Here is a 25271-nt window from a genome sequence, read left to right as displayed (position 1 = left end):
TCATGCTGTGTGGTGTGTGTTCAGACTGAGGGAACCAAAGAAGTGGACGATGAGATGATGAGACCATTCATGGTGCAGCTGAATGAAATACAAGCATTGCATATACTTCTGTTTTACTTTTCTACAGTCACTCTTACTACTCTGCTGTTCTTTCAATATTTAGTGTGCATCTGGTGTTAAAAGCTATTTTCTATTTTAAAGGGATATGCATTGAAGTTATTGGAAGCAACAATAACATAAAAAGTATTTAAATACTTTTTTTGGTGTCTTTTTCTTATTCCATTCCAATATTTGAGCTGAAGAAAACCACTACTATCTCTAATTTTTATATTTTTGTACATAAGTTTGGTTCAGTCTTTGCTTGTTGCAGACCAAGCTCATATTCCAAAAGACTTAGCTACATGGAAGTCTCTGTGCATACCCCTGAAAGTCCCAGAACAGTTTGGAGAGCCTGAGAAAGATTATGAGGACACAGACTGGACACAGGGATTTAGGTAGAATTTAGGCCATCTGAATATGAGTTTGAATACATTTTGCAATATTATTGAACAAGTATTTGTGTATAATCTGTATCATTTGTGTTGATCAGTTTGGTTTTTTTTTGTGTTAGAATTCAAAAGTAGGCCAAAAACCCAGCATGCAGGGAACATTGTGCACAGAAGGGTTTGTGACACAACCGTTCAGCATGGATGATGTTTTCTGAAGCTTCAGTTTTGTGATCCAGGGCTTTTTTACTTTATTCCAAGTACTAAAAAAAGAAAGCAGGTACAAGGAGGTAGGAGTTGAATTTGATTGTGCAGAAAGGTAAAATGTCCATAATGGAAAATTCTGGCAGCAGTTTTATGGCCCCATCCAGTAAGCCTTTAGCCCTGTGCAGAGTCCTGTTGGCAAGTTAGGCTTGTTCACTCAATTAAGGGTTTGTGGAATCAAGCCCATGGATTTTTTCCTTTCCCAGATCCCCATGCAAATACATCCTGGTCCTCTTCCACCTCCCAATCCAGTCTTGTCGCCCTGGATCATGTTCCTGGTAAGTACGGAAGGAAAAAGTTAATTCTGCCCGTGCTGCTTGGCTCTGGAAGTCTGCATTTCATTTATCCTTCTGCATTGGACTTACCACTAGTGGGAAATTCTGGACCAAGTGTTTCCTTTAATTTTTGTGGTGTTGTTTTTTTTTTCAGGAAAAATATGGCACAGTTAGCTTCTAATATGTGAAACTTAGAGTTTGAACCTGAGTACAGGGTGGCTTCATCTGCATGATACTCCTTGAAAAACTAGGTCTGGCAAATGTCCCACCATTGATGCTTTCTGCTGCTAAGTCCTATTTGATGTTCAAAGTTGTGTTTCCCTTTGAAATGTCTGAGGTTTTGAATTATTGTAAAGTCAAATTTCTAAGTGCTGCAAGGCAGTTCTTTTGGCTGGGGCTGATGCTGTTTTTTACATGAAATAAATATGCATGAGAACATTTCCTTGATGTGAATATTTCTTCTTGGTCTAAGGTCTGCTCTTCATCAGATCACAGAGGAACAGATAAAAGTGTGCTGGAGAAGGGCTCGTCTTTTAATTGTTAAGTTTTCCAAATGGCTGTGATAAGTTGTCCACTCAACTATTTCAGGTTTAAGATTTTATTTTGTGTTTGAAGTGCTTGGTTGGTTTCAAAAGATCTGAATTCAGTTCCTTACTGGATATTGCTCCTGTATCACTGGGTAACTCAATCTTCTCTGAGGAATGGAAACCATTATATTTCCTTTCTCATCTGCTGAAATGTTTTGGCTTCTCAGGGCACTGTCTCACCCACGAATTTGTACACTGCCTTGCACAGGGAGCCCCCCTCTCACACACCTGCTCTCACCTGTGAGCCTAAGGGTGCAACAGTGTAATATGTGATAGCGTACAGCAAGTATGGACAGCTTTAATGTATTAGTATTTAATATAAATGCACTGCTTTCTCCCCAGGCATTTCAAGCAGCATGAATTTTGATGAGGAAGAGGATGAGGAAGATGAAGACAGCTCCAGTTCTTCACAATTAAACAGTAACACCCGACCTGGTTCTGCCACGAGCAAGAAATCCAATAAAGTAAGGGGCAAGTGCTGATGGAGGGGTATGCAGGCTGCTCGGTACTATGTGATTTCAGAGTGCAGTCAGGAGAGGGCTGGCTTTCCTGTTTTGTTATTAATAAACACTAGAGTATCTCCAGGGTGATTTACTGTAATACCTCTCAGGGTTCACAGGAACAAGCAATGAAAGTAATGACTTAGAGAAAAGATAACAAAAATTGTCTGAATTTGAATTAAGAGAAAAGTAAACAGTAAGTAGTTACCTTTCTGCCCGTTGAAGGTGCTCAGAAGGATCTTTTGTTTCTATTGCCTTTTTCTGAGCATTTTCACACCCTATTCTCATGGATACCCTCTGAACATAAAATAAGGTGCTGGCTTGTTCGAATATTTCACTGCATAAGCTCCTGCTTAACCAGCTGATGGTGCCCCACTCTTTTATATACTATACTGCATCCTCATCTCTGTTATATCTCTATCTAGTTTAATCTGTCTTTCCCCATCCCATTTCTTCCTTTCATGGAAGACCATCACTGTCCTTGGGTGTGGCCTTTCTGAAAAACAAAGTGTGGGGAGATGGGAAGGTGTGAAGAAGGGTTGGCTTTGTACCAATACAGCCCCCTCCCTGCCTGTGCAGCCACCCTATTCTGCTTTGCCAGGTGTGTCTGTATGCTGAGCACCAGTGGCACAGGGAGCTGCTCCCTGGGCCTTTGGTAGCCAACAGCTTGACTCATTGGATGGGGAGAGAGCTTTAGCTTGACAAGCTGCCTTCAAGGCTGCCGAGGAATCAGAATGAAGCAGACAATTTGTCTCTTGTATTTATTTTTTTAAAGTGCAGCTTCCATCAAATGTCATTCTTTTGTGCATATAACCTTGCTGAGGAAACCTGAACTTTGCTTACTGTTTTAGGAAGCAGCCTCAGCCCCCAGTCCTTCCACAAATGAGCCTCTCATAGATGTTGATGACCTGGAGGAATTTGCCGTAAGACCTGCTCCACAGGGTGTCACTGTCAAATGCAGAATCACAAGAGACAAGAAGGGAATGGACCGAGGGATGTACCCTACTTATTACCTCCACTTGGAAAGGGAGCATGGTAAAAAGGTCATAAAATAACTTGAATGGCATACCAGTTGCATCTGAATATAAAAAGATTGTTTAAAAGTCTGAAGAAGTCTTGCAAAGAAAATATAATCTTGTATTGTAAATATATTTTCACTTTCACTGAGATCTCTACTACAGTCTTCCAAAAGCAAAACAATAATATCACTGCCTTCCTTCATATTTCAAATCTTTGGCCTTAAATAATCCATGCGTGGCACCTTTACGCAACATTCAGGAGTTGAGGCTCTTTGCATTCTGTGGCCTGAAAAACATCTATTTGCAATTCAACTGGAAGAGCCAGGGCAACTTAGAATGATGCATTTAACAAAATCAAATTTAATTACTTAAACCATTAATAATGGACTGAGTGGTTGAGAAGTCACTTTTCCCTTTCTAGATTTTTACTTGATTTTGCTAAGTCCCAGGGGGCCTTTTGTTTCTTTGCTAATGATGCTAGAAGACAGAAAAATTGTCTATGGTTTCCTTATATCAAAGAAGAGAGTGGTGTGTGCTAACCCCTCTGGTGTTCTAGAATGTGTTTTTTTGCACTGCTTAGGTGTTTCTGTTAGCTGGGAGGAAACGAAAGAAGAGTAAAACCTCTAATTACCTCATCTCCATAGACCCAACTGACCTGTCTCGGGGTGGAGAGAGTTTTATTGGAAAACTGAGGTAAAGGCTGATATATCTAAGAATTTTATTTGTATAATATAAAGTTCATTGGAAATTAAGAAGCATATAAGACGCTATGGATTCTTAATTAGAGGCTTGACTACATCATGTGATAATGGTCTTAAAAGTTCATCAGTATCCAAGGCGTGTTTTCAAAATGTATCAAGTATTTACAAGATCACATTTTATTAAAAGTCAGTAGGACTGAAGCTCTTAAGTGCTCAAAGGCCAGAGTCTCAAGGGTTTATGAGCACAAGTTCTCTTAATGGCATTTTCAGAAGTGTGTGCGTAGATTATGTGTAGCCTCTGTTGATAAAAATACCTTGGAATGGAAGTTCTGTCTGTTAGTTTGAAAATCTTTTTTGTTTTGTCCATTTCTTGAGATCCTAATTAGAGTTATTTACAAGTAGTGGAATCCTTTCAGAACTACTTATTTCTTCTCTGTCACCCCTTCATACATCAGTCTGTTGTTACCTGTGTGGAACCTCTCAAATGTATGTTTTGATGGTCTGTGCCTGAGGAAAGGGGTTATGCTGCCAATTGTCATTTGCCTGCATGGACCTTGGAACTTAGTGTGCTATTTATTGGAGTGCAGACACATAATAAACCACATAAAGTGGGTCTAGTATGTTCTAAGTTGTGTTTTGTGCTTCTTGGTGTGATTTCCATTTAAATAGGACTGATCGTACTTACAACTTTATGAAAGTCACTCTCTGTATTCTAATGCAGTTAGTAGTTGGGTAAGAAAGTAGATAGTTTTCTACAGAGTAAGCATATTTTTAAAACCAATGAAACAAAAACAACCAGCCCCACCTGCATGTTTCCATATTGTTTTCTTGAACTCTCTAGTTTGCAAGATGTTATGAGAAGTCTCCAGTGTAATAATAAGGAACCTTTAGTATACACTGCTGTACTAGACCTTCACATATTTGTTATGGCCTTTAATCCAGGAGTTGTCATTTAGTTGGGATTGGAATTAACAACTAATTGTACTTGTTACTGTCTTTCCTTTGGGGCTACAGTGCAGTAAAGGGTAAATGTCTCAGGCAGCATTACTGACAAATGATGACTGGATTTTACTTTTTGGTTTTTGTTTTTTTTTTGATAGATCAAATCTTATGGGAACTAAGTTTACAGTTTATGACAATGGAGTAAATCCAATAAAAACAACATCATGCCTGGAGGCGACTGTCTTGCGTCAGGAGCTGGCTGCTATTTGTTATGTAAGTGCTGCTCACGGGCAAAATACACAAGAAAGGGCAGTTGAGTTTCCAAAACAGCACAGAATTTCCTTCTCACTTAAGATTATGTATATCAGTATTCATACTGTGATATAATCAAACAGCTCATCTTCACTAGAGCAAACCAGGAAATTCAGTGGAAAGCAGAGGTGAAAGATGTTGTGCCTAGAAATAGGTTCCCCAGTTCTGATTTTTAGTCAGGTGTTGGAGCCTTTACATAACCTGCTGGAAGGGGTAGGGTGCTTCACAGCCTGCAGGTACCATCCAAGGGAGCCTCCTGAACTGGAAAAGTTGTGCATATGGATTTACTGCACTAAAGTAAGATTTGTAATGGCATTTTGGAGGAGGCCTCTGATCCAAAACACAGGTAGCTGGACAGCTATGTCTGCAGAAATGCCTGAGAGACAGAGTTAAAAACTCTCTAACTCCTTTTTACTAGGAAAAACCCCATACAAAACCCAAACAGAATTCAAAATTCAATTGAATGAGAGAAACTAGCCTCTTGTAGGACAAATACATAATTTGACAGGAGCAATGGAGACAATCAAGGCTTGAGACACAGTTGCTGTTGTTTCATGATTACTGGATGACTGTTTTGGTGAGGGTATTCTTTCTGACTTGAAATCTCTGGGCCCAAAGAAACTCTTCGTCAAAATGGGTACATACACTGCTAGATAAAGTTTTCTGTTTTTACAAACCAACAACTTCTGAAAAAATACCCAAGAATCACTTTTCCAAAAAGTTCATGCCCAGCTCTAATCACAGATGCCTGGAGCTCTGTCAGGTTGGGGTCCAGCCATCCCAGCACATACCCTGCACCGAATGTGCTCCTGGATGCTCTTCAGGATGGGGGGAGCAATGTGGCTGGAAGCTTTTAGCACCTAAGTAGGAAAGCAGAAATCCATCCTTTCCATGCAAAGTGCTGAGAACATTGAGGGGTGGCAGTATTAACTGTTACTTTGTTATTTTCTTGCTAATTAGAATGCAGGTTTTCTGTGAAGATAGTATAAATGGTGCATTTGTTCGCTTGTGCTGTTACTCAGGCACATGGCCTGCACTTGCAGACAGACAAACACACACACACACATCCCTCCATTTCTGTTGGATTTGAAATTTTCAGAGAATTTCAGAAAATTCGGCCAGCAGAATTTAACCAGAAAGTCCAGTACTTGATGTCAGTTTAAATTTTGACTGAAGTTTCAGCAGCAACCTTGGAGAACTTGCATGTTTCATAAAAGGTAATTTCACTGGTTTATTTAGAAAGTCACTCCCTGGATATGGACAACCAGTCTTCTGGTGCAAACTGGAAATGCAAGGAGAAAGCAAAAGATTGTTTTAAAAAAATTTACATATTAAAAAATGTGGGCATTGCTTCTATCAACAGCAATGACATTGTGTTGATAGTGTTGGAGAGAACAGAACCAAGGCCCCTGCTTGGAGAATGTGGCTAAGATAAGCTGCTTTTATGTCTGTTTTGAGATCAGCAGTTTAAAACTTGTATATTTATATAAGAAAATTACTCTTTCCATTGATATTTTGATATTCATGGAGAAAGGCAGCAGGCTTGCAGGTGTGCTATGGCCAGAGGACAGAGGGAAACAGGAATGATATTTCATTACTAGTCAGGTTTGCTAAAATGAGATGATTGTTCCTAGCCACAACAGAACCACAGCAAAGAATGCCAGAAGGAGCACTCCCAAAACACCCTTGTCCTAAGGTAGCCTTTTAATCCCTGCCTTGAGATTTTTCCTGCAGAAAAAAAAAGAAAAAGAAAAAAAGATAAACAATGCTTTGAAAGCACCACTATGTCTCTCAGCTCATCCAATCACGTATCCATCTGGACAGCAAGCTGTACCCACTTCCACCAACTCACTGAGCCTGACCTGCAGAATCATCTCAGCAGGTCTAGTTTATACAGGCAGAAGCTGTTGACGCATCTGTTGTTAACTGTGGGATAAACATGCTGAGAACTTTCATTGTGGAACTCACCTTAGGGCATTTTCAAGCAGCAGGAATACAGCTGGTGCAGGAACCCAGTTTCACCAGGTGCTGTTGACCATTTTGACTCTCCCTTCTGACGACAGGCGGGTGTATTCATAACCCTGCAGCAGCACCTAATGGCTGGTTTTGGAATCGCTTGGCAAATTCATAGAGAAGCAGGGACGTATAACTGTACTGTAAAACTGCAACCCTGGGGAGGGGCTCTGTTCTTTCAGGCCTGCTGAAACAGCTGGGCTAAGGCACAGGGTGCAGCTTCTAGGCAGTACTGGGCCAAGCCCTTAGCTGATTTAAAACATTGATGTGCTGGTTGAGTCAGTAGAGCCCTGCCAACTAATAACCCTTCTTTTGAGTTCCTCTGTAAACCAAGACTTGTCAGTGTCATTGAAATGGTGTGAAATCAGAACTTGGACTAACTTCCTCTAATAATGCCATTTCTAGTCTTGTATTTACACACATAAAATAGTGGAGGAGGAAAATGAAAGAGAAGAAGGTTAAGAGAAGAGAGATAAAGGGAATTAATTTTATTTGAATGCGGCTAGATTGGAAAGGCCTGGTCTTAATTAAATCTCCTCTTTTGCCCCTACTGTTTTCCTCATATACTCCATGTTTGTAGAATTTAAATTCTGTACCTTGATTTTAGCAAAAAGGTTGCCAATAAAATGTTTGATATTATTGGTGATTGATGTAATGTGTAACTAGAAACCATCCCCTTATCATTTGACAGAAGTGTTTATTTTAGTGTTTCAGAATAAATCTAAAGAATATCGTGCCATTTTTCAGCTATAATATTGCTTGTTGGCAGGGAAGTGATTCAGCACTGTTATTTAATTTTACCTTGAACAATGTCTTCAACCAGTGAGAATCTAAATTAACTGTATATGGCATAACTGCAGCTTGTTGAGAAGAAGAGCTTGTAGGGCATTGCAGAGAAGACCAAAATCATCAGCAGTTAGTGGAAAATAAGCATAAGCATGAATCTTTTATTTGAAATTGTCCTCTGCTGTGCTTTTATAAAATCTGCTGGCAGTCATTTTAGTTTGAGTCTCACCATGGTGCAGAACCAACTGAAATGATAACATTGGTTTACTCTGCCAAAGGCTATGGCATAAATGATTCAGGAAAGAGGTAGAATGTTCCCATTTATGTATATATTTATGAAGATAGAAGAATATACCTGGATTGCTTCAGGAGTATTCAGTAAAATAATGCAGTGGAATTTTTCTTGCATGCATGAAAATCTTTAATGAGTTGTGTAAAATCTCCAGGTGGTTTGCTGAGGCAACCAAAGCTATTTCAAAGGTCTGATGGATGACAAAACTTCTGCACAAGTAAATTTTAGGCTAGTATTGTTAAATGTCTCCAGTCAGTTGAGATGTCTGGATTTTTGCTTGTAAAGGTAGAGATCTTTTTTAAAAGTTTAATGTTCCTTAAATTTAGGGCATGTTTATTCAGTATATAAAGGCAGAGACTTATGAATGTCCCAGTGGTAGAGCCACACCAACTGAAGCCTTGGGGGTGCCCAGTAGGCATATTGTGGTTTGTTGCTGGGAATAATGCCAATGGGAATTTCCTTCTTGAGATTACTTTGTGTATGCCACAGCCCTTCACTTGGGAAAGGTAGAGGAGGAAAAAGTGCATGGAACTGGAAAAAAAAAAAACAGTACCACAAAACATGAGGAGATGGATATTCAGAGATGTCACTGTTTAGTGACATCTTCAGCATTTACTGGAGCTAATGCTAAAACAGACAGTCAGGTTTCACTCAGAGAAGCTGGAAAATATTGTCCTTTTTCAGAAGTTGATGAAAAGTTACTGAAATACTTGGCCCTAGTTGCTTCTGTGGAAAAAAAAAAATAAAGAAGCCTCAGATGAAAATAAGACTTCAAGCTTATTTGGATTTTACTTAGTGTGTTTTGAAAGGGTAGTGCCATACTGGAATGCTTTAGTGAAAAGCTGGTCAGAAAGGTGTCAAATCAAGGTTAATTGAAGAACTTGTATTTCCCATGCTTTTGTTTTTGCTGCCCATGTTATTTCTTCACTTTCCCTGCCTTCATAGCTCAAAAATTTGCATTCATGGTAATGTATTTGTTTTTTACCACACTCATCTCTAAGCATAACATCTGAAGACTTGGAAAACCACAGCACTGCTAGCAGATGCTCTTACTGGCAGCTCCTTGTTTGGTTTTATGCTGGCTCTGGAATAAATTGAGTTGGCCCCATATATTTAATTTTGTTTCTCATAAAAATGTGTGACACCGTTTTATGATTTTTAAATTACAACTACTTTATTTTGGGATCTAGCAGTAGCCAAGCAATCTGGTTAGTTCATATCCTTTTTTTCAACAAAGGAATTTTTTTTTTATAATTGTATGAAGGTTGCTGGCAGCGATTGCTAGGGGTGTTTTTGGAAACCTCTCTATTTCCATTTTTCCTGTTGTTGGAGCTTCTAAGACAAAGCTAGAATGTTTGGCAGTGCCAGTGAAGGCAGGCGTTTCAAGATGTTTTTTGAGTTGACTAACAAATAAGTTCCCTGGGCTGACACTGTGTCTCTCTGTTGAAGAAATTAAGAATACAGAACATGATGAACTCTTCTCTAAACATTTTTTAGGAAACAAATGTCTTGGGGTTTAAAGGACCTCGTAAAATGAGTGTGATCATACCAGGAATGAATATGGACCATGAAAGAGTTTCCATCAGACCACGAAATGTAAGTCATACCATCAGTCAATGATAAAAATTACTTGAATACTTTTTCAGTTAGAGTTGGGTTTTGGGATTGTTGGGGTTTTTTTGTTCATTTTTGAAGGTTTAGAGATTAAAAAACCCCAGTATTTGAACAACTGCAGAACAATGGGATGTGTGATTAGTTCTGTGACTCACAAAAGCACTACAACAATGTCTTTTGATAACAGAAGGTAGAACTAACCTTTTCCAAGATGTGGAAAGAAGTCAAATGCACATTTGCATTAAGAAACTCAGAGGTCTGTGTTTCGTTCGATGATACTGTTTTGAGGCTTGAGGGTGACAGGTTTGTCTTTGGGCCAGGATTTATGAACAGGTTTTCTGTATTAATTTATTCTTTGTCTCGTGAGAGTATTAAACTGAAGTGTGTCTGTGATGCGTGCAGGAACATGAGACACTTCTTGCAAGATGGCAGAACAAAAATACAGAGAGTGTCATTGAGCTGCATAACAAAACTCCAGTCTGGAATGATGACACCCAGTCCTATGTTTTAAATTTCCATGGTCGAGTCACACAAGCCTCAGTGAAAAACTTCCAAATTATTCACGATAATGACCGTAAGTATAGCTCTCTGTCTGTCATGTGTAGAAACAGCACTGCATACACAGCCTGACAGTGATTCTGCTCTTACTGTGGCTACCTGAGTGAGTTTAATTTAGTTTTCTCGATCAAAAAAATGCTGCTCTGCCATGTTGCCACGATACTGATGCAAGTTGGGTGTTTAAACGCTCGTGCTGGAGACAGGTGATGCTGCTATTTGCCTTCTTAGTTTTCTCCCTTGGCTGCCTGACTTGTGACCTGAGCAACTATTTAGTTTCTGGTCTCAATTCTGTGGTACTTCCAGAGGGCAGGACCATGGGGCAGTATCACTCCGCTCAAGCACTTGTATCACACAACCCTTGTTTGTTTTTTTTTCATTCACTCTGGTCCCTGTACACTGCCCAGCTGGAGATTGTGACAGGCAGACCAGTCCTACTACACAACGACTTTGCAATTACTACTTTTTGTAGCATGAGTCCTACAGAACACCCTGAAAATGTTGGCACTGCCTATCACATCACTATCGTTAGGACCTTACCAGTGTGTTGCTTTCTGCCAGCAGTGTACAGCCTCCTCTTTTCTCAGGCATAGGTACAGTTGTTAGAGCAGGGATAACAACAAGTGCTCAAATGGAATGTAGAGCAGGGATAACAACAAGTGCTCAAGTGGAATGATACTGCCCCAGTTCTCACTCCGTTTAGGCAGGCAGAGTGTGGGAGAACACTGCTTAAACTGCAGGCAGTGTTGGAAACTGTGAAAGTGGGTGTTCCAGCCTCTGAGAGCAACCCTGAGTTTGAAACCTCAGTGTATGCATTTGCTGCATTTTATAAGGTGAAACAATTGCAACTGATTCTGCAATGAAATATTCAAACTGTGAACGAGGCTGAGATTTCATCTTTCTGACAAAGAGTATAAAAGGGAAAAAAAGTTGGGGAAGAATTTTTGAATATGATATAATCGAGAGACACGAGCAGGTCTAGCTCAAAATCATGCCCTCTTTTCCCCCATTATCCTTGCTTTTCCACTTGCCTACAGTTAAGTAGGAATAAGATTTATGGGTCTCGGTACATGTCAAACTCTGTACTAGGACTTTAGAAAAGTCTTGAGCATTTTATACAGAGCAGTTTTCTCTCTGCATTTGAGAAAAGCACTTTTTATCTGTGTCATATTTTTGAAGACAGTAACAAGTCTTGCAATCCTTTATCACTCAACTGATCCTCACTCAAGCTATCCTTGTTTCTCCCTCTGATGTCAGCACACTCACTTGCATGAGTAAGCGTTGCAAAGTTTGATGAGTGAGCGTGTTTTATTTGTTGAGCTGGGCCAGAGGATAATGTGGAATGCATACTTCTTTAGTAAGGGCTGCAAAAAAAAATAATAATGCTTTGTCACTTTTTATGACCTCTCTTGCAGCTGACTATATAGTGATGCAGTTTGGCCGGGTGGCTGAGGATGTGTTCACCATGGACTACAACTACCCAATGTGTGCGCTACAAGCCTTTGCTATTGCCCTTTCAAGTTTTGACAGCAAGCTGGCTTGTGAGTAAAGGGGCATGGGTGAGCATCCCCTCAAAGGAAGCAGTTTGCCATATGATTCCCAGTTCCGCTGGTGTCACTTACGGTCCATGCTAAACAGGTCAGGGAAAATGCAGTTGTGGAGGACCACTCTGTTGCTGAAGAGAAAGTGAAAGGAGTCTTCTAAAAATTCAGGACATTCAGGAAATTATATTTTCCTTTTTTTTTTTTTTTTTTTTTTCCTGTCATATTTTTCTGGAAGTGGCATCAAGTTTGTGTAAATAGAAGTTCTATCTCACGTCCTTGATTATGTTATGGAGATGTGCCATGATGTACTGTACCGTGGCTCTAGGAGCACCATTATAATGGTGTCTTTTTAACTCCAGAGAGGGCGTGCACGCTCAAAACAGTCCTTTTTACGTTTAAGAATTATTCCAAGGCTGCAGTCGTACCTCAAGGTTGCATTCCTACATCGACTAATCAGAGCTCCACATCATCCAACGTAAAAGAAAGATGCACTTTTTTGAATTTGGAAGGATCTTATGTAATATAAAGCCAAGTCGGAGGGTTGAAAACCTATACTGGACTGAACTTGATACATTGCTATTGTGTATGTAGAAGGGTGTGATGAATTTCAATTGCTGTGGGAGGAAATGGAGAAGTAGAAAGCACAAAATAACGTTGCACAAGTCACTTGAATTCTAAGCTGTCATTATGTTCTAACATCTCTGCTTTTTAATTTGTTTCAAATGAAAAATGTATTTGGAGTGCAGAAAAGGAAAACGTCTAGATGCCAAGAAAGCATAACTTATGTTGAATCTGGCATGTCGTGTGTTGAGAATTTATATCCTTGTATTGCTGTGGCAGTTCAAACACATATTTTGTATGAAGTGATATAAACAGTTGGATAAAGGCTCTCTGCAGAGAATCTTACAATTTTGAACAGGCTGTGTAAAGCTGAGGAAGGTAAATGGAAACATTTTATTAAATCTGTCTGGCCTTTTGCAATTTTGCAATTTGTTGATTGCATTTTTTGAACTTTCAGCAACAACTACTTTTCATATTTATTTTCCATTGTAAGAATGCTTGAAATCGATTGAAACTGTGTATGTTGTTCTCTAATGTAAACGTGCCAGCTACTGAGCTAAATCCTAGGCATATCTAGTGTATGCTGCATACAAATCAGACACTGACAGGACACAGAATACCTTAAAATAGTGTGGACTTTTTGTTTCTTTTTTTCCCTGATTTATCTGGAATAGATACAAATACAGTTTCAAAACGCAAGCAAAGAACAAGCCATTCTCTTATCTTCTGACCATCTCAAAAGCCAAGAGCTGCAACTGAAAGCACACTGTAAAATGCCTTTAAAAATAATGAGTTTTTCTGCCATTGTTCTGTACAAATGTTATCCTAAGCAGCACATGAAGTAATAGAATTTATATGTAGTTCACCAGAAGGATATGGAAATGTGAGTGAAGATGTAGTTGCATTTTATACCGTGTGTATTCACATCCTCCTTTTTACTCTTTATAGACTCTTGCATTGCACAACCAAAGATTATGTAATGAGAAAATGAGATCAAATCTGCATGTCTCGTAGCTGTCAGTCCCTTTTTGACTATAGGGGACAGGCTGTAAGGAGAGGTTGTGCCATTTGGACTGTGTAATTTCAACTAATAAAAAAACCATGCTCTCTTCTTCTACATTTGTCTTCAGGTCTCCTTCTAAGTATACAGACAAGGAAATTTCAGTTAAGAGATAAAATTTTTTGTCAGCATTTTTTCTAATATGTGTTAAAATTTATGAGGAAAAAAAAAAGAAAAAGAAAAAGAAAAAAATCTGCTGGCTTTGAACAGTATTTTCTTGGTGGACTCAGCCTGTCAAATTTAATCTTTAAATAACAAGAGACTCTGTCATTTTCTTCAAATCTTTTTGCAAGAAACCTTTCCATGCAGTGATATAAAATATAAAGACACTCTTTTTTTGAGAGAAGTGAGCAATCAGTTCCTTCAATGAATGATCAAAATGCTGAGTCTTGAGCTGCAGTATGATACTTCAGCTTTGCACATGGATGCTTTTCTTTTTCCCCTGTAGTTGGTGATTTCCCACCGCTTCACATCCCCATCTGTGATCTCACTTTGAATGTTAACATAGAGGGCCCTTTTACCCCATGCCAGTCTTGAAAAACTAACTTAAATGCTAACCAAAATGTTTTGTTTAGAGTACTGCAAAAACAGACAGGAGTTCCCACTGCTGGTATGTAGGTGTGATATGGATTTCAAGAACTCCACAGCATGGGAAGGTTGAATCTGCATGGCTTTGATTCCATGGCTCACTAGTCTCATGTTTTCTTTAATGCCCAAGAAAGTGACACCTGACATAGCTTTCTGCCTCTCTTTGTTCACAACACTGTGTCAAAGGAACAAAGTGTCTTACGGTGCAAATATGCAGTCTGTTTGTTGCCTTTAAGTAGTGAAGTTGGTTTAGGAAGGGTTATTTTTACTGTGGATCATAACAATGGGCTGACTTACATCATGGCCCCACAGGGAATTGGCATGAAAAGGAAGCTCGTGTGCAGTGAACTGCACAAGGGTGAGAATTAGGAGCTGGGGAAGGCAGAGAGTTCAGCTTCTTGGGACAGTTCTGCCAGCACATTGTGTAACTTCACTCTCACTCTATGTTCTTCTCAGCTAGTTTTGGTTTGTTGTTGTTATTTTTTTGACCTGTAAGCATGCCAAGAGGAAAGTGGTGACTCAGATTCCCATCATCTTAACGGAATCGTAGAGGGACATCAGCCAGTGAGCTGCTGAAGAAAAAATTCCCCACCATAAATTGAGGTCACTAGAGGGGGATGTTAACCTGGGCCTAGGAGGAATGAGGAGCTCTCATTAAATCTGGTTCATTTGCAATAGGATTTGTGCCTTGTGGCCTTTGTCAAATTCCTCTCAGTTATTGAGCAGGGTACGGGGTTCTTTTGGTTTTCACTTGACTATCACCATCTGCTCTGAGTGCAGTTGCTTTTGCAGTGGCACATTTATAATTGTTGTAGCTTCTGCGAGGCCTGCATGTCAGGGTGCAACAGGGCATAACCTTGTTTACTTAGTGTGACAAAGAATATAATGGCTGTGTATTTCTTTCACATAGCCCTAGTGAGCGTTTGGATATTATTTAAGTCCCCATATTGATGATTTTTGCATCTGCTGTTGATTTTGGCAGCAAGTTGTAAACAAATTCCTTGCCTGAATTGCTTATAGGCAAATACTGCATGCTTTAATGAGAGCTCTTAATATAACTTGGCACTCTGTTTACATCAAACAGTTTCTTCCTGGCCCTTTATCTAATTTTCTTAATCTCTGATGTTCTGTTCCTTCTGATTCTCTTCGCAATCCTTTTATCTTTTCTTCATGGATGTGCAACTCAGAAGTATTTATTTTGACAATATTATTTGGTGATCTCTCCACAGATGAATAATGCCTTCAGTGCACATCCAGTGATGCTCCTACAATAGAAGCCTTATCAGAAGGATGAATTTGGCCCTTTGGCTTTTCTGTAGAGTAAATTAACACATTAAAAGGCAGCAGATAAAAAAGCTTGCCTAAAATATAATAAGATTGTTTTTCAGTAAACATTCTGTAAGCAGAGTTTCTGAACCACTGGTTGCAAGTCAATGAGCAGAACTGTCCACAAGCCTGGAGGCAGACTGTTAGGCAGATACCCTTTGTAGTGCTGCCTTATTTCTCCTTTTTCAAAAGGTTGAAAGTGATTTTGTGAGTTGAAATGTGTCAGTGCCCTAAAAAAGAGTTTATTTTTTAAAAGCTAGACATCTCTGCTTTTGTAGGATAGTACATGGCACTTAGAATAGTAATGCTGTGGACATTATTACAAATTGTGATGCTAAGAAATCTGTGTGAATGGTGGTGTAATAAATACTGGGCAAATCTCTCATTATTCAAGTTGCCTTACAGCAGTGTGGAGCTCCCAGCTGGCTGTCCTCATGAGCTACTAGAACTGAAGGAGCTTTTTGTGAAAAGGGCTCTGTGAAGAAATCTGGTGCCTGAACAATTTAAAAACATTATTGTGGAGTCAAAAGACACCACTGAGTTTTATCGGTCATGGTGAACCAATGCCATTCATTCAATGCAAACTTTGTGGGTTTTTCCCCCTTTTGATTAACAAAAGGAAGGACCTTCAACAAGCAGAAACATCAGCAGTCTCTTGAAGTACTAAGAATTAGACCTACTTTTGTACCTTGAAAAATCTTACCCCTACCTGGGCGCTGTCCATTAAAAAAGAAGGAAATCAATCCAGCCCTTGGTATAGAAAATCACTCCCAGTTCTTGTATCTTAGCTTTTTACAAATGTTGTTATTCATGTATTATTGATTTAACATAAGGATACAAGGACTGGGTGTCACACAGCAAGTTCTTGCCCTGAAGAGATGACGGCTCTAGACCAGTATCAGATTATTTTAGTAGGATAAAACAGGGGGATGCATAGAGAGCTTGGCAGAGAGTTTCTCCTGATGTGTGGCAGGTGCCAGTGGGGAAGATTTTGGGTTTGATCCTGTGGCATTCTAAGTAGTTCCCCCATACTATTCTGTTGCTCTCCTAAGACATCATTTGGCAGATTTTTCCTGGTTTCATAGGAGCATGTTCTCACCAATGTATCTCACCATGTATCTTTGCTTGGCAAATACAGACAGCACATATGATAAAACAGCAGTCACCTTTTTTGGAATTGTGGGCTGATGACTCTTGGATTTCTCAAAAGGCCTCACTTTGATTACTAGAAGAAAGTAGTTTTTATATATGAAACTGGCACCAGAATTAACCTAACTATAGATGCAGGCTTCTCTTGTGTGCGCTTCTTAATGAAAACATTTCTCTTGTTCTTCGTGTATGAAATGTACCTTCCAGGGTTCTCTTCTGTGAGTTTTTGAAATTAATTATGTAGATATTTTTCAGTTCTTTCTGTTGCTTACCAAGGAACTATGAAGAGGGGGATTTGCACAACTAGATCGATGTTTTGCTATTTTGCTGTGAACTATAGCTCAGTAGCTGATACTCACAAATGCCTGTATATGGGATGAAAATGCATTAAAACTTATTTTATATGTTGTATTTTATTTAACTGCCTAGAAATTTTAGGTTCCTCTTTTTCAGTGAGGGTATGATTATCCATACCTTCACTGAGAAGGCTTGAATTAACTTGCTGTCTTGAAGCTGTTTAATGGAACCAGTACACAGGTTTGTTAAATTGTTTTAGGAAGGGGACACAATTCAGAAAAATTATGCTTATGATTTTGAGGGGAAAAAAACCAAAACCCTATTCACTTTATAATTGGATTACTCAATAACACTGAAAGCTTATAATTGTTTTATTTAAGTTTACAATGGCAGTTTGAAAATTGCTCTGACAAAAGCTTGCTAGCCCATGAACTGGAATGAAGTCCTGCTTGAGAGTCAGAACCCAGTGAATTCTTCTGCATCTGTTCTGTGCTTGCATGCAAAAAAAATCCTGAGGAGTCACAAATCTGTGTCAACATCAGCCTAATCTCTTTGGCTGTCCAACAGCTGTTAGACACAGGCCTGGGAATCAGGTCACGTGGGTTTTAATCCCAACTGACTGTGACTTTGTGCAAATCTCTTTGTGCCTCAGTTCCAATGAGTGGAATGGAAATCATAGTTTTCAGACCTGCCTATGTCCCTGTTCTGCTGGGAGGCTTCTTGGGAATGTTTTGAGGCTGGTGGATAGAAGGTGTGGTTGGTGTGCTAAGTATTGAATTCTCACTGAAGAAACTACAGTAATATATGAACAGTTTTCTGCCACCTGTGCAGAAACTGAATAGCTAACCAATCTCTTAGGGTAAAATCTTGAGACTGTTAAATTCTATGGAAATCTTGTCAATTATTTCAGTGAGGCATGATTTTTTTACTTTGTGTCATTTTTGGTCACTCAATGTGCAGAAAAAACAGTAAGGGCAAATCATCTGATGCACTTTTCCTTCTCACAGTGATGTGTTATTGGCTGTTTTTTAGTTTGCACCATCAGTTGTTTTAAAACTATTAATCCTGAACACGTTGCAGTGGTTCAGTTAATGGAGCTGCCTATTTATTCTTTTATGTAGCAAACTGAGATACTTGGTGGTTGTGCTGCAAATTGCCTATTTGTACTTTTGGAGTGTTTTGTGGTGTGTGTTTGTTTGGTTTTTTTTTTCTTGAATGTGACTCAGCTATTCAAAACTGTTACTGTAGACTTTGACTCTGTCACACACATCTGATTTAAAAACAATGAGTCTCATGATTTACAATTACCTTTCTACTCACATGGGATGTTTACAATGAAATCTGTTTCTCACATTTGACCCTATAACTGTGGCTTCTTACTGAGGCTATCCCAGTTAGCAGAATGCCATTTTTAAGTATCAGTAATTCATAAAGTGAACTCTCTCAAAGTACCAGGATGTAAGTTATAAACATTTTTATAGATTTGATCATTAAAATGAAGCTGATTTTAATGCTGACAGATTTGGTGAAATTACAAGGAAATTATTTGTTCAACATTTTCTTTCCTAAGCTTGTCTTGAAGCTTGAGCTTTCATTTAAGCAGTAAATTCCTGATCCTGCAGCTCCATCTGTGCACGCAGAATAGTTTGGCCTATGCAGGCTGCCAGGCTGCATAGGATCTGTCTGCTGCAGGAATCTGTCAGTGTGATCAGGACACAGTAAGGGATGGGATTTCCGAAGTTCTAACAAGAGTGCACTTCCTTAATTCTCTTTTGCACTCTTGAACATCATGTAAGAAATCTAAGCTTTCTTATGTTGACTTTGTGAATAATGGGATATTTTCACTCCTTTTGGATATTTTTACGCTCTGTTCTTACCATCTAGGCAAATGTAATTTTATCAGACATTTAGTCTCTGTGTCTTGGAAAGCTGTGTCATGTGATTGCTTATTTTGCCAGCACAGAAAATCTCACAAGTGCACAAAACCAGTTTTGTGATACTGGGCTGCTTCATGCTATGAAGTTCAGCATTCAAACAAGTTTGTGAGTTCTGGCACCTCATAACAGGAGGTTTTCATTCCAGACTGGGGACATAGGAAGATAACCCAATTATTACCATCCTGTTCTTTTCCTTAAGGAGAATTCCTGTTCTCAGTGGCTAGAAGTAGAACCATATTTATTCTGATGTGTCTTTAAACATTATGGTATTTTTTAGCTATTTTAAAAATGTTTTCAAATATGTAGTCTGAGCTCAAAGAAAATAATCTTTGAAGTAGCTGTAGGTGTACCATGTTGATTTGGTTGAGAGGTAGCTGCCTTTTCTAGCAGTTTTCTCAGTTGACATATGACCAGTGCTTGATAGTCTTGCTGAAAAAAACATAACATAGTTACTATAATATGCTTTCCTTGGCTTTTGCCTTATGATACTTCTTTCTTGTGCACCACCACATTTATTTCTGAAGGTCAGTACTTCCAATGCTAAACACAAACAGAGCAGTGTTTTCTACTAAAGTCTCTGCCTCGTTTTCTGCTGCCTTACATGTGAAGGTTTGATATTTGATACTTAAACCAGAAACTTTTCATCTAAAAAAACCCCAGGATTTCTAGGTAAAATAATTAACTTTTAGTGCTACGTGCCTGGAATGCCAGAGGGCTTTTCTTCCAACCAGGAATTTTATAACTGGCAGAGTAATGTGTGCCATGAAACATCATAAGATATTCATTTTGCATACAGCAGCTGGGACACAGCACCAGGGCCTGGTCCAACGATATAGACATCCCTCTCTCACTAAAATGGCATCAGTTTCCTTTTGGGGGGGTTTCTGTTGATACTTTTATTCTCATTGCAATATCTTCCATCAAGGGGCCACTCTGTGATTTGGTTAGTAAATACCAGCCTTAGCAAACATCCACAAACTAAAAACACGACTTCATAAAGATCAGCTAGTGAAGCCTTACAGCAGTCCAGGAGCAGCAGGTAAGTATTATTATCCTTTTAATGGCAGTGAAGCTGTGATTTGCAGTTTAGAAAAGTAAACAGACAAACAAATAAAGGGTTACTTTTAGAGCTGGCATTAGAACTAAATTTTTAGTCCCCAAACTGTGTTCCAGCTGTTGCCATGGGTGACCAACTAGTAGGCAGCAGGTCTCTGTTTTGAACTTCATTGTGAAGGCTAAACTGTTTTACTTCAGTTTGAAATACTGGAAAACAAATCACATTAATACAGGGAGTTCTCATCAGGCAATTGAAATTGCACTGAAAATTTCAATCCTATCAGTTTATGAGGACAACCCAGACCAATCACAAAGGTGCTGTGCAAGTGTCAGGATCTGAAAAGCTGCTCAGCAAATAAATCAGGCTGAGTTTTTCTAAGTAAACAAACATGGGGCTATATTTAATTCCTAATGGTATTTATTGGGAAATTTAGGGGTTTATAATGTAGGTTGAAAAGATAAAAATGCTGTGTACTGTTAATTCCAGCTTCTGATTTAAAGTAGGGCTACAGCAGTGATGTTTACTCTTACAAGATTTGTAACATCATCTAACAAGCTGATTGTAGAATATGACTCTTAAGTGGATTCTCGAGATTTACTGAATTCCGTGACACTATGACAAGGGGTTTTTTTGTGTGTGGGTTTGGTTTTGGTTTTTTTTGGTGGGTTTTTTGTTGGGTTTTTTTTAAGCCCTGCTTTCAAAAGCTCTGGTTATGCTGTCTTTTGGATTACCTACTATGAGGATTAATTCCTATTTGGTATCACTTCAAATACAGTTTTCTTGTTTTAAGCTCCCTGATTTTTTTCTTCCATCTGTAACTTTCTCTTGTTTCAAACATGTACAGGTTTTTCCATATGGGGACATTCCAGAAAGCTAAGTCAGTGAAACCTATGAAGTTAATGTCTGTTAATTAAAGTATGTTAAATCCCTGTGTATATGTTCTCATTTCGAAGTAGGGTGGCCTTCAATTCCAGTTGCATAATCCTCAGTGGGGGTGTTCATCACATTGTGCAGTTCAAGGTTGTTGGTTAACTTGAAAGTGCAAGATAGGTTTCTGAACAAGATGCTGGAAAACATATGTAAAGGGATTGACCCTTCTGTATTCTCAGGGTGGGAATTATGGCTTACAGTACAGTATTTCCAGCAGTTGGCTCTTCAGATTGTACTTGGAAAGCTCAGCACCCACATGCTAGAGGCCACATTTCTGAAGTCCTCTTTTTCTTCTGCAGTGGTTTTCAGCCCTCTCTGATTTATTGCCACCTGTATGATGATTTTAAGCTTCCTTACAACAGTGTGCTTTCTTCCTTGGATTTTGTGGATGCCAGGGATCTGGGCTAAAAGCATGCTTTACTAGTATAGTCAAGCATGATGCTAGGAGCATGGTGTAAATGATACCAGTATAACTAGGTTTATTTTTACAGTACCCATTAGAAATATGCTTGTTTCTCAGAAAATAATCTTCCTTTCTCTTTTTCTTCTTCATTTATACCTGCCTGGATCTGGAGGATGAGAGCCCCTTTTAGCATTCACTCAAGCAGCCACCATATAAGAAAACCACACACAACAGGTTTATTACGGACGGGTTTATCACTGAGCAGTGCAACTGTCACATGCTTTCTGTCACCCCGCTGCCTAACGGTGCATGTTTTACCCCGTGTCTTGTTTCCCACCCTGTGCTTGTCAACAGCCAGAGGACACTTCTGCAAAGACATGCATGGAAGGTTGGCAAAGGAACTGCAGAAGCAAAGCCATTAAGATACAGCTCTGCCACTACTGAAAAAAGAGCTCCTTCTGAAAGAAAAAACTGAGACCTGTGCCTCTTTAGGTTATTTGAACTTTTCGTATGTTGGCATTGTGTATAAAAAGATAACACTTTTTTATTGTACCTCCACTATATTGAGCCCTAAGCCCAGAAAAAGGAATAGAGAGTCCAAGCAGTGCAGTCACAGAGAAGCAAACAAAAGTGCAGCCAAGCTCCGTTTACAGATGTGGAGGAACTCCAGGGTGCAGGCAAGGCAGTTGCATGTGCTGGGCAATGACAGCAGAGGGATTTCTTGCCAGGGAGCTGGCACACTGCTTGGCACTGCTTAGAGCGAGTAATGGATTTCAGTATTCATTGCTAGACTGTCATGGTCACTGCTGATGTGGAGTTCTGTTGGCAGGAACTCTGCCCATACCATTTGTTTCTCTCCTAAACAGCTTGAATTATGGACAGATTTCTTCATGATGACATTTTCAGCCATTTATTTCCTCTTAGGGACTAATCCAAAGCCTGCTGGTGTAACTGAAAGTTTCCTTCTAACTTCTGCTGTGTCTCCATGATGTCTTCAAGAGTCCTCATGTCTTCTTGTCTGTCCTTGTTTATAAATGGGATTATTTATTATTATTATTATTATCTGGATCTCAAAAATTGGGCAGTATTGGCATGAATACTTCAGAAAGTGGATTCGGAAAGAAGGCCAAATTTTGCTCTTAGGTACATGCCACGAAGCCCTGTAGACACTCAGAGCGGAATCTAAAATGTCTCTTGGTGAAGAAGTTGACCTTTTCTATTAAATGTGCTGTCAAATTCCATTATGTCAATACTGCAACTGAACAGGAGGTTTAGAAAAATAAAACATTGCCAATAGTTGCCTGTGGTTTAAGTGGGAATGCTGGGTAACTGACCCTGCACAAGAATTAGCAAATCACACAGGGAGTTTTCCCTAAGAAACAAACCTCTTAAAGTGGGTTACTGTAAAGCAGGTATGGAAAAAGACAAATACTGGAGCTTTTTAAATTTTGTTAGTATCTTAAGAGTGTAATTTTTTTTTTATTGTGATTGAAATTAAAGTTTATTTCAAATAAAAAAAATCTTGTACTCCATGACAGGAAAATAAGGTTGTCTGGCAGTTATATACAAAGTATAAAGGGGGGCAGACATACATGCCTCCTGTGGCAGGATTCTCAGTTTTTGGAGTAGGTTTAATTTATGGCTTTTCTAACATTTTCCAGTGTTAGATGTGTAAGAGTCTGTATTTAATACAAATAGCCACCAGCTTTTCCTTTGAGGTGACTTTTCAGTGGGATTGATCCATGCACTGAGTCAATCCGTACCCCATGATTACAAGACTGGGGCTTTGTTTCTCCTTTTTGAACACTTGTTACGCTTAACAGTAGAGGAACAAGGGAAAAAATATCTGTGGAGGATGTTTAGTAATTTGAAGTACCTCAGAAAGTAAATTTCATTTCTGCAAGTTTCTACAAGATGCTGAACTCTTTCTGCATTTCCCAACACTGTCTTCATCCAACTAATGACAGTCTGAAAGATCCAGTGTTTGGGAGCAGCTGTAGAAATACCCATTTTAGAATGTGTTGGGATGATATCTGCCTGTAAAGAAAGATAATTGTTTACTTAAACACGGAGAAGTAGAAAATGTAGGTGCTACATCAATGTTTCTGTCCCCATAAAATGAAAAAGGAGTTTAGTTCAGGGTTTGTTGTTTGTTTTTTTTTAATTATTCCCACAGTAAGCATCTAATTAATCTCTGCCTTTCTTAAATAAACCAATGATACACAGTAGCATTTGAATATGCTATGGTCTAGGTTTCCTTTGCATTATGTGAGGTTTAAAGAGTGGAAAGTATCAAAACTGACAAAAAAAATGTCTTCATCTTGGGAACTAGTATTTAACCTGTCATGGTTTTTCATAATGCCTGTAAAGTGTTACGTTTGTTTGCAGACAAGACTGTGCTTTCTTGATCTGTTTAAACTAGTCAGACGTCTCATTTTTCTTCAGACCTATATGGAGTTCTAGATAAACCTGCAAGAATGTGCTTTTACAAAGTCAATTTTTTAAAGAAGCTCTTTGGTATTCTGGAGTATATGTATTTATTTACCAGTATGTGCAACGACAAATTTTTTGTATTTTCACATATTTTATCTTGCGTTTGTCATAGAGCTTCTGGTGTTTGTCAGTACAGACACTGTGCAGAAATATTAAACTTAATTTGTTTGAAACAACTATGTCTTTCCTTACCCAGGTCAGAAATACTTTGATAATTACCTACACAGAGTATAGAGGTTATTTAATATAAGGAGTTTCTAGTGCTGTTTAAACTGGGTTTTTTAGCTTTAACACTAATAGTATTAATACAATTAGGAGCACAAAGATGATCAGAGGGGCTGGAGCACCTCTCTTATGAAGACAGGCTGAGAGAGTTGGGGCTTTTCAGCCTGGAGAAGAGAAGGCTCATGGGAGACCTTATAGTGGCCTTCCAGAGGTGTGGACAGGGGGGTGTTCCTGCAGCAGAATGAAAGCAGTCCTTAACAGCTGGCTTTGGTGCTAACACCTTCTCTCAATAAAATGCTGCAGGCAGGAACATTGCCTGTCCACTCCCAGGTGTTGTAGAGGCACGGTGGGGATTCCCAATGAAGAAAACACTAGCCCTGCTCATAGAGAGCTCAAACTACTGAAGTGTGTAAAAGAGAAAGACTGTGTGGAAAGAGTCCAGAATGTCTTGAAACAAAACCAAAATAAATGGTGCCTTACAAAATTATTCAAAAAGAAACACACTCCTAACAAAACAGACTAGATATTCAGTCTGTTTTCCTATTTTCTCTCATCCTTTACTAGGAATTAATTTTTGCAGTAGGAGTTCTTTATAAATAAGCCATGTCAACATCAGGCTACAGTTATAAGCTAGGAAAGCAACCAGCCTTTCAGTATTGAAAGCCTGCACTAAGGTCTCCCCAGGGACCTTCTCTTCTCCAGGCTGACCAACCCCAACTCTCAGCCTTTCCTGAAAGGAGAGCTGCTCCGTCCCTCTGATAATTTCTGGACCCACTCCAACCGATCCACGTCTTTCCTGTCCTGGGGATTCCAGAGTTGGATACAGTACTCCAGGTGGGGTCTCACCAGAGCAGAGCAGAGGGGCAGAATCATCCCTCTCCACCTGCCAGCCACGCTGCTTTAGATGTGGCCCAGGATTCATTTGGCTTTCTGGGCTGCAAGCTCACATTGCCAGCAAATGTCCAGCTTTTCATCCACCAATAATGCCAAGTCTTCTCCACAGGACTGCTCTCAATCCCTTCGTCCCTCACCCTGTATTGATACTGGGGGTTGCCCCATCTTGGGTGCAGGACCACATACTTGGCCTCATTGAACCTCACAAAATTCACATGGGCCCACTTATGGAGCTTGTACGGGTCCCTCCATCCCTGCACTCCAGCTGTGAGACTCATTCACCAAGTCTCACTATTGCCAATGGTATCATAGCTCTGGGAGCTGACCACCACTTCCAGTTCATCCTCTTTGTTTCTAATATTGTGTGTGTTGGTGTACAAGCTTTTCAGATACACTCCTGAGCCCTCTGTGCTCCTAGGAGGAATGTAAATGTTTCCACTAGCATTGCCACCCTGAGGCGAT

General features: G+C 39.4%; 1 protein-coding gene across 6 annotated transcripts in view; it reads left to right on the top strand.

Moving 5' to 3' along the window:
• The window catches only part of TUB (TUB bipartite transcription factor), a 148695-nt gene extending 125597 nt beyond the window's left edge, over positions 1-23098 (top strand). For 3 of the 6 annotated variants that reach the window (XM_051620916.1, XM_051620911.1, XM_051620913.1), the window contains 8 exons: positions 956-1027; positions 1954-2075; positions 2963-3154; positions 3711-3823; positions 4932-5046; positions 9674-9772; positions 10193-10364; positions 11761-13567. In XM_051620916.1, the coding sequence (XP_051476876.1) occupies positions 956-1027; positions 1954-2075; positions 2963-3154; positions 3711-3823; positions 4932-5046; positions 9674-9772; positions 10193-10364; positions 11761-11894 (1019 nt within the window). In that variant the 3' untranslated portion in view covers positions 11895-13567. Of the gene's footprint in view, positions 1-955; positions 1028-1953; positions 2076-2962; positions 3155-3710; positions 3824-4931; positions 5047-9673; positions 9773-10192; positions 10365-11760; positions 13568-21369 lie in introns of those variants that run through there. The other 3 variants (XM_051620917.1, XM_051620914.1, XM_051620912.1) reach the window with 2 other exon arrangements.
• The last annotated feature ends 2173 nt before the right edge of the window (positions 23099-25271 follow it).

Source organism: Apus apus, chromosome 5 (assembly GCF_020740795.1).
Source record: "Apus apus isolate bApuApu2 chromosome 5, bApuApu2.pri.cur, whole genome shotgun sequence".
Taxonomy (NCBI): domain Eukaryota; kingdom Metazoa; phylum Chordata; class Aves; order Apodiformes; family Apodidae; genus Apus; species Apus apus.
This window is presented reverse-complemented; position numbering and strand designations above follow the sequence as displayed.